We start from the raw sequence: 9,391 nt of genomic DNA, 5'->3' as shown, positions 1-9,391 counted from the left end.
TCTTTAATCATCACAAAGAAATAATCAAAGCGTAAGGTTAGATGATCACATCAAGCTAAACATGCATAGGACAGGAACCGATAGCTCTCCCTCAACCAATCTAATTTCTCACGTCTTGTGGCCCCCACCTCCACGTCCCCCTCCCACCACTGACACCGCATCCACCTGACATTAAGCTCCTCCTAATAAAACGCTAATCCTTCCATCGACCACTGTTAGCCATACATTAATTACCCCTTCCATCATTCAATTAGCAGGAAAATTAATTAACCATCCACTGCTTGTCTTACTAGCTAATTAATCCCCTCTCTACTCAACCACTTGTACGTTTCCTTCCTTAATTTCCCCTCTTTGTCCACCAGATATATAGATATATATAAATATAATACTACTGCTAAACTGAAGCTTGTTTAATCCGAAAGAGAATCAACCCTGTTATGATGAGGCAACTAATGGCTACACATCTCGATCGAGTCAAATTAAAACAGTCTGATATATTCTCCTTGTGTATTTCATTCATCTCTCAATTATTACGATCACTGATCATCTCAAGACCTATAAATATATATAAGCTTGCGTCCTGTTTCATAAGACTCAGACATCTCTATATCTTGACTTTTAATTCAGCTCATCAGCTTAACCGTACCAAACTGCCTTGCATGATCTGTTTTACCATGCTTAGCTTAATTCCTTTGGGTTGACGTTAATACAGGAGACCTGCGAGTACGTATCGGTAGGCCCTATATTTGTGAAGCATGCAGGGGATGTAGCCCATGCAAAATACCTTTCCCCCATTAAGTTACACCGGCAAAAGACAAGCATGATGAATTAACAAGAGGCAGCTGGATTTGATTACTTATTCTAATCCCGGGGAAACAAGCCGAAGAAGGAAGATGACGTCGAGAAGAAGAAGAAGAAGCTGAGGCGTGTTTAATTTAATGAGCGTGGATGAAATGGTAGCTAGGGGGGGGGGGGGGGGGGGGGGGGGGGGGGGGGGGGGGGGTGCAAGGGGAGGTAATGGCGAAGGTAGAAGACAAGTTCTTCGAGATGGAGAAAAATAGGGTACGAGGTGGGAGTGGACCACCAGTAATTAACGAAGGAGAAATTAAAGAGAGTGTGGATGAGATGAGGAGGAAGGAAAGGGGGGAAAAGGAAAAGGAAAAGAGGAGGAAAAAAAAAGGAAGAAGAAGAAATGAGAATGGCATAGCATAAGAGGAAGATGCGGTCCCAGGGTTTGGCTGGTCCCCCTGTTTTTCCATTGGCGTTTTAATGGGAATTAGTTGGAAGGGGAGGACCACATCCCCCCGCTTTGGTTCGGCGCACAGCCCCTCTTTCAGGAATATTTTTCCATTCGCATCGATTCCACTCTCCTATTACTGCTCCTCCTCTTCCTTTCTTCATCAATTCATTCATTAATCAACTCTATCTCTCTCTCTCTCTGTCTCTGACTCTCTATCTCTTCTGCTGCGTGTTTGCTTTGGAAGAGTAGAGTATAGTAGTAGGGAAAGGGGTGGCAGAGGCAGAACAGCAGCATGCTGCACGCAGAGAGGGATCCTGTAGCCCAATCAAAGCGCCAGTTTTGATTCTGATGATAGAAGAGGAGGAGGGGGAGTAGAGTTCATCTGAAAAGTTGTGGCCCGGCTGTGGGACTCTGCAGGGGAGAAAGAAAGAAAGGTGTTGGGATTCGTACCAATCCCAGATCAGCCACTCAACAAAAAGATGCAATAAGTAAAGGAGGAGGAGGGGAGAAACTAAAGAAGCATGGATGGTGCATGGCCATGAGGCGGCTGTTGAGGGCGTTTTTACGAAGAGAGATAGGAGAAAGGAGAGAGCTTTGCTGATGATGTTATCTTTCCGACCTGCTTTCTTTTATAATCTTTCTTTCTTTCCTTCTTTCTTTATTCCTCTGGCTTTCATAGATTAGTTTACGGAAGAGGGAGAAAGATTTGATGTGGAGAGAAAGAGTTTTCTTTCTTTGGTCTATGGAAAGCGCTACTGCTTGATTCTCGTATTTAAATTCACTGGAAAGGTTAATCTTGACTCGCTTCTTCCGGCCTCGTCATTCTTCAGCGAGCTCTTTAATCGCCTGCTTCAATTGAACTTTTTTCATGAATTTGGAATTTTCGCTGCGCGCAGGATTTAATTATATTCTCGATGGCTTATGATCAGTCGGCGCATCATCCGACCTTGGGTTACACCGATTTCTCCTCCGGCGCCGGCGCGATGCAGAGCTTTCAGTCGAGCCAGGAGCTGTACGGCCTTCACCAAGCGGCGGCGGGAATGGACATCGTGGGGCGAACCTTCTTTCCCCCGGTCGCCGCTGCCGCCAGCTCCTCTTCCACCGCCGCACCGCCGATGAGCGAGCATCTGATGTGCCCGTGGCCGCCGGCGCAGCAGAATCGGATGCTCGTCGACGTCGACCACTCCGCCGCGAGGTTTCTATTTCCGGCGGCACCTCCATGCGAGCCGCCACCCATGGCCCTCGCCACCAGCAGCGGCCTGTCCCTGTCCTTAAACCACGCTCTAACCAATTCAAGAGACCACCACCACCACCATCAGCAGCAGCCGCACCAGCTGCTGAAGAACTCCAAATTCTCGATTCCAGCTCGGGAGCTACTGAACGAGTTCTGCAATCTCGAAATCGCCTCCGCCGCCGCCGCCGCCGCCGCCGCCGCCGCCAGCGGCAGATCGTCCAAGCTCAAGGCCGGCGCCAAAAGCAAGCAGCAGTGGGAGGGAGGAGGGCCCTCTAGCTCCTCCAATCCCGCCAACCACTCAACTCTTTACACCTTGAACGTCCATGAGCTTCAAGCCCGGAAGGCCAAGCTCCTGGCCATGCTAGAAGAGGTGATGATCCAGATCAATTATATATATTCTAATTAAAATTTGTTGTTTTCCTTAATCATCTGCCGATTTACTCCATGTCCGACCAAATCGCCGGCCCACATCATAGCAAACACATGCATGTTCATTGGTAATGGTAGGCCTGAGAGAATTGAAAGACGACCACTATCGAACGATATTAGTATCAGTAGCAGTTGGAGAACTAGTACTGGGAGTGTAAAATTAACGAGCTAAGGGAGGGAGGTAGTGTACTTGACCTGCAGGGGGAATCCTGATTCAAATCGATCGATCGATCGATTTTGGAGAGTTGATGAATCTCTATCGGTTCAATTATGCAGAGTGAGTTCCCAGTAGTACTTACTGCGCAACTACCATTAGTGCAGTGCTGCCTCTGCACAGCAACAGGTTGATATTTCTGGGAGTTCCATTTACTTTAGGAAACCTCTATTCCTTTCCCTTAGGTATCTAGGTCTGCAGGTCCTCCATCCCTCTGTCATTAATATGCATGGTTTGGTTCCCCACCATATCTCTCTTCTCTTCTTTTGTTAACCCTACCTAGCTATATATCAGCATTATAGATAGCTAGCTAGCTAGCTAATTCCCATTAATTACTCTGGTCTCTGGATAAATTCAATTCATTTGATTTTATTTGATCTTATTATTAATAATTGCATGTCTTCTAGGTGGACAACCGGTACAGGAGATATCGCGAGCAGATGCGCGCCGTGGTGGCGTCGTTCGAGGCGGTAGCCGGCGAGGGGGCGGCCACGGTGTACTCCGCGCTGGCGGCGAAGGTGATGTCGAGGCACTTCCGGTGCCTGCGCGACGGGATCGCGGAGCAGGTGCAGGCGATGCGGAGGGCGATGGGGGAGAAGGACGAGGCGGTCGCGCCGGGGACGACCCGCGGCGAGACGCCGAGGCTGAAGATGATCGACCAGTGCCTGCGCCAGCAGCGGGCGTTCCACCACGCCGGCATGATGGAGAGCCACCCCTGGCGGCCGCAGAGGGGCCTCCCCGAGCGCTCCGTCTCCATCCTTCGTGCATGGCTCTTCGAGCACTTCCTCCACCCGTAATAATTGCACATCATAACCCATCCTTCTTCTTCTGCTTCTTCTTCTTCCTCCCTCCTATCATGCACAGAATTAATTAATACACTTAACCTAGTGTTTGACATGCATACATCACGCACAACACATGAGCCAGAGCGATGCGAAAATGTCAGCATCTCTTCCACTAGGTTTCTAATTTTGGATCGCAGTGAGGCCTGCAACCAATGGACTCACATTGATGCGCCCTTTTTTCTCACAAGAGAATTTATAAAGCAACTTGATTAATCACTGTTTCTAATTAATAAATGTTGCTTGCTTCTGCAGGTATCCTAGCGACGTTGATAAACATATATTAGCTCGGCAAACTGGACTCTCCAGGAGTCAGGTACGTACAATTATTCAATAACTCTACCTTTCGCTTTCTCGGCGTTGATCTCTATAACCAGAATGTCCGTTCGTGCCTGTCTTTTAGTAACCGGTTTACAATTTTAATGCTCAGATACTTGTTTGCCGCAAATAATTATTAATTCTTGCTTATGATCAATGTGTATGCGGTGAGCAGGTATCAAATTGGTTTATAAACGCTCGGGTACGGCTGTGGAAGCCGATGGTGGAGGAGATGTACATGGAAGAAACAAAGGACAACGAGATGCAAACGTCGCAACTGGACGACGCCACCGACGACAACAATGACAACAACGACGCCGCTGGCCGGCGTCTACTTTACAACCACCTGCAGCAGGAGATGGATGAGGAGCAGAAGCCCGGAGCAGGACAGCTGCAGCTTCCCGACCCGGACTCTCTCTCCTGGGTCATCAGCGGCCGCGACGGCGCCGGCAGCAGCAAGGGCTACCAAAACCCTAGCGAGAGCTTCGGCGTCATCGACATCGACTTCGCCTCGTACGGAGGCGGCGCCGGGCCGGGAATGCCGCACGCCGGCGGCGTGTCCCTCACGCTCGGCCTGCAGCAGCACGACGGCGGCGCGGGAACCGGGAGGGCGGGCGTGAGCCTGTCGTTCTCGCCGCCGGCCACGCAGCTGCTCGCGAGGGAGGTGCAGATAGGAGAGCGCCAGGCGGCGGGGACTAGCCACCAGTTCTCCTCGATGATGGAGGACGAGGCGCAGAATGCGACGGTGTACAGGAATCTGATGGGAGCCCATCAGCTGCTGCGGGACTTGGCCGGGTAAATCGCATCGATCAAGTACAAAATCAAACGGAGGTAGTTTAATGGAGGAAAGGAGCAGATCGATCGTCGATCTTTGTTTGTTTGTTACCTAGACACCCGCACACGATCGATCGAGCCCCATGCACGTACGAGTTACTGCTTTAATTAATTCAACCTTGATCATGTCGTCTATCATTGTGAGGGCCAATTGTGCTTATATATTAATCTATGCGACCTCCTCCGTGGAAGAAGATGACGCCGCACGTACGAGCTGCGTACGTACGTGCATGTCAATTTTTCATGGGCAGAAGACAAAAAAAATTAATTATGTTTAATTTGAAAAAAAATTATGATTATAAGTTTAGATTATAGTGAATGTGGTGTGTGAGAATAGTTAAATTAAAAATAAATAAATATGTAGAATAAATAGAAAGAGAGGAGAGAGTAAAAAAAATTATATAGGTTATTTAAAATATAAATAAAAAGAATGAATTGTCTTTTTACAATAAATAAGTATTAATGGAGTTTACTTAATCATATTGTTTTGAATGTGTTCACATTTAATATAATGTAAAGAGAGAAAATAAAATACTAATTAGCTTTTGAAATGTTTGAATTTCATTATTGTAAATTCATGATATGTATTATAGAACATTTATTTTCTTCATGAGCTACATGAATTAGTTAATGCAAGAGACTAACTCATAATAAAACTAAGTCGAAATAGTTTTCCCTTTTAAGGCTCCTCTAAATTAACAAGGTCACTTGGTAAGGATAAGCTTGAATTTATCTTGCAATTCATTAAAAGTATTGCACTATATGATTTGGTGAAAAAGTGTGTTAATTGTTTCCTTTAAAAAAAAAGTAGATTGTAGTTCGAAAGAAAAAATTAATGACTATTCATTTCAATATAATTGATAATTAGTGTGCTCTTGAAAGACTTTATTATGGGCAACTTGTAAAGTACTTGTGTTATCACACTATAATAAAGTAGGCTTAGATTGTAACACAAGGAACAATAAATAGTTATTGAATCAATAGAAGTTTAAAGCTATTCTAACCTAATCACATCGATCAGTATGAGGGTACACCTTGGACATGTGAGGAATAAAAGGATTGAATTACAACAAGCAAAAAATCTAATTGAAAAATATATTCATTTACGATACTTTTAGGGTACCCTAGGGAAGTGAAAAGGTGGTCCTCAAGAGAATGAAAGCCCTAGAGTATATAAAGTTTGTCATGATAAATAGTCTAACATGATACTTTATTTTAAAAAATAATCTTTTTAAACAAATGTCGTTAAAAATTATTTATAATGATATTTTAAATTAAATATCATTAAGAAAGTGTTGTGATAGGTCATATTTTTAGTAGTGGTTGTCTTCACTCAATAAATCATCTCACTATTATCTTATATATGTAAAGAAATCATAAAAACAGTGACCACAAAGCTTGGAGTTGTTTAAATTATGATTTTTCATTGTAACACAAAGTATATATAGTTAATTTTGTCGTATTATTAAAAATGCTACTGTTAATACATTATTAATTTTCTTCAATGTTTAGTTGATGGGTGGAATCGTCTAAGACTTCACAAATAAAATGGCTTGTAAATATCAACTTCACTAATCAACCAAGTTTAAAAATATTAAAATTTCAATAACATTTAAATGAATTAAGTTCAAACTCATAAAAAAGTTAAAATTGACAACTATTTCAACGATTTATTTCATTTTAGATTCGGCATGACTTAACTCGACTTGACTCGTTTACATATACCAAAATCTCATTAGAAGGAAGAAAGGTGTTGTATGCGATGACCTCAAAAGCGATCACAAACAGTGTAGCTAAAGTGTTCATGGTCATCATAGAACCATCGCAAACTCCAATTATTTTGAAGAGAAGTAAATTAAGTACCGAGCAACCTCCTAAATATTTAGAGACATGGATCAGATTGGGTCCCCAAATGATCCGCTTCCCAAATACGATCCAACCCGATTAGATTGGGCCAGGCCTTTCTTGAAACTGATATATACCCAATCGAATCAACTGCTACTCAATTCAAACCAATTATCCATGAACTATCAGCTATACAAATTGGCATGCTAAAACTATAAGGTCGTTTTCCTTCAGATGATTAGTTAATCCTTCCTTGTTCTAAAACAAACAAACAAACAAAAAAAAGAAAGATAATGGAATAAATGGGAAGATATATACATTGATTGATTACATGTTGAAGAAGAGCAGCAGAGCTTGCACACTGCTTCCAAGCAAGCATAATTACATATATAGCTATATATGTACAAAGTAAATTAAACTATCCTCAAAAAAATGATTATTTTGTTTTCTTTTTATCCCTCAACAAAATCGATCACTTTGTGAAAGGCAAGCCGTGTAATAATAATATTAATAATAGTATTCCATCCATGTGAGTCAAGCCCCTAGCTAGCTCCCTCATAGTTTGATGTCTCCTTTAACCAGTCCTCCTTTTACTTTTACCTGCAAAATGTTGACAAAAATGTTGTGAATTAATTAGTCGATGCATTTAGCCTTGAACAAACGCATCCCCATTTGACTATTCCACTTGCAAATTGAGCCAAATGTTTCTAGAGAATAGATTCGTCTCAATTTAACAGTCAATGAATTGCGGTTTTAGTCCATTCTGTCATTCAACTTGTTTGACTGGAAGACGACGATATGAACAGTCAAGTTAGAAGAATCCAGGTTTTTAGAGGATATTTTGAGAAGCTGTTGAATCTTGAAGGCGATGTTGATAATTCCCCTTCCCCATAATTTAGAAACTGAAGGATTTTTTTTTCTTTTTCCAGTTTAATCGATTCGAGAATTGGTTCCATTCGATGATCGAACAGTTTTAATGAAACGCAAATGAAGCAGCAATGAATTGCAGAGATTTATTTTAAATCGAGAGCAGGCGATCGTTAACGTTACCGCTTCGACGTCGATTCGGTAGACGAGCATCTTGCGCCGCTCCCGGCAGCTGGTCCGGTACGCCACCACGACGTGCGCGACGGCCATCGCCACCGAGGCCAGGAACAGCGCCTCCACAGCCGCAGTCACGTTGTCGCCGGCGGCCACCGCGAGGACCCGCCGCGGCTCCACTCCTCGTAGCGAACTGTCCGCCGCCATGCCGGAGACCTTGAGCAGGACGTAGACGACGGAGGCGGCGCCGCAGGAGGAGGCGACGCCGAGGTACATCCCCCGGCTCCCGCCGCACGCTAGAAAAGCACCTGAAAATCCAGGCGATCAAAAGTAGTAAATACCCCGACGAGCGATTAACTAATTCCCCTGTTTTTTTTTTCAGCAAGACAACAAGTCGCTCGCCAATTAATTCCTCCGGCGGGACTTACATAGGATCAAGACGGATCGGAGTGCGGAGACGAGTGGGAGGTCGACCAGCGAGGAGCGGAAGCGGAAGCTCCGGAGCTGTTGGGACATGGCGGAGGCGGAGAGGGAAGAACCAGCGTCGGCGGCGGAGATGAGCGCGACGGGGAAGAGCAAGTCGAGGACGACGATGAGGAGAGGCGGCGGCGCACAGTCAAGGAGGAGGGAAACGAGCATGGAGGCGAGGAAGAAGATGGTCTTGGCCCATCGCCACGGGCGACCGCCGAGCGGCCTCGCCCTCGGGGAGCTCATGGCGGTCAGAATCTTCTTCTCCATGACCCTACGTAGCTGCCAACGGCGACCGCAGCGTGGCGATCAGCAGTCGCTATATAACCAAGGCGGCGTTCCGACGGAAATCGCACGTTACCGATCAAAATGGAAAACAGAGCGGCGGCCGCGGAGAATCCGCTTCCAATTGCCACACCAGCCAACCGCCCCGCTCCTCCCTTTCTTATCGAATTTAACCCCCTTTTTTTCCCCAAAAAATAAAAAAATAAAGAAGAAGGAAAAAAAAAAACCTTCTCTTTAGTATGAGTGAAGATTTGAGGTGTGGCGTTGGATTAATGGAGCGTGTTATTTATTTATTTATATAAGGAAAAAGGAAAGAAGATTTGAGTGGAGGGGTTTGGATTTGCTTCTGGGTTTCGTACCGAGTCGGCTGCTCTGAATCGGTCAAAAGGGGCGACGAACGACGGTCCGCAGGAATCACAGATTTTGTATGCGTTTAGAATAAGTTTCATGCGGTCAACCAATCGGCATTTAAACGGAACCTTCTTTCTCTATTATTTATTTATTTTTTCTACTCATTTTTCCTAGTTTTCTTTCTTGATTTTTACACCTGCTTGGGGATGAACAGCCTTCCTTTGTATAAGATTTATTCATGCGATTTGAAAGACTGAATTAAGGATTAAAGATTGATAGTGGTGGACTTA

At 44.7% G+C, this 9,391-nt stretch overlaps 2 protein-coding genes across 3 annotated transcripts; one reads left to right on the top strand and one right to left on the bottom strand.

Annotated features, from left to right (window-relative positions):
• Nucleotides 1-1,297: 1,297 nt before the first annotated feature.
• On the top strand, nucleotides 1,298-5,237 carry LOC141840345 (homeobox protein BEL1 homolog). Of its 2 annotated transcripts, XM_074728305.1 has the most exons (5): nucleotides 1,298-2,029; nucleotides 2,137-2,844; nucleotides 3,525-3,910; nucleotides 4,215-4,275; nucleotides 4,453-5,237. In XM_074728305.1, the coding sequence occupies exons 2-5, from the start codon at nucleotides 2,155-2,157 to the stop codon at nucleotides 5,074-5,076; spliced, it is 1,761 nt and encodes a 586-aa protein (XP_074584406.1). In that variant the 5' UTR covers nucleotides 1,298-2,029; nucleotides 2,137-2,154; the 3' UTR covers nucleotides 5,077-5,237. The 2 variants fall into 2 exon arrangements, with proteins under 2 accessions (XP_074584406.1, XP_074584407.1); XM_074728306.1 differs by having other exon boundaries at nucleotides 1,298-2,844.
• Nucleotides 5,238-7,250: 2,013 nt separating this feature from the next.
• Nucleotides 7,251-9,000, bottom strand: LOC141837744 (uncharacterized). The gene is made up of 3 exons (XM_074725116.1): nucleotides 8,426-9,000; nucleotides 8,007-8,305; nucleotides 7,251-7,556 (listed from the first exon to the last, which is right to left on the bottom strand). Exons 1-3 carry the CDS (start codon nucleotides 8,733-8,735, stop codon nucleotides 7,512-7,514), a joined length of 654 nt encoding a protein of 217 aa, XP_074581217.1. The 5' UTR covers nucleotides 8,736-9,000; the 3' UTR covers nucleotides 7,251-7,511.
• Nucleotides 9,001-9,391: the final 391 nt, after the last annotated feature.

Source organism: Curcuma longa, chromosome 11 (genome assembly GCF_044706935.1).
Source record: "Curcuma longa cultivar G26 ecotype Majalengka, Jawa Barat chromosome 11, ITB_CL_G26_1.1, whole genome shotgun sequence".
Taxonomy (NCBI): domain Eukaryota; kingdom Viridiplantae; phylum Streptophyta; class Magnoliopsida; order Zingiberales; family Zingiberaceae; genus Curcuma; species Curcuma longa.
The sequence above is the reverse complement of the archived record's forward strand: the minus strand, read 5'-3'. Positions and strand labels throughout refer to the sequence as shown.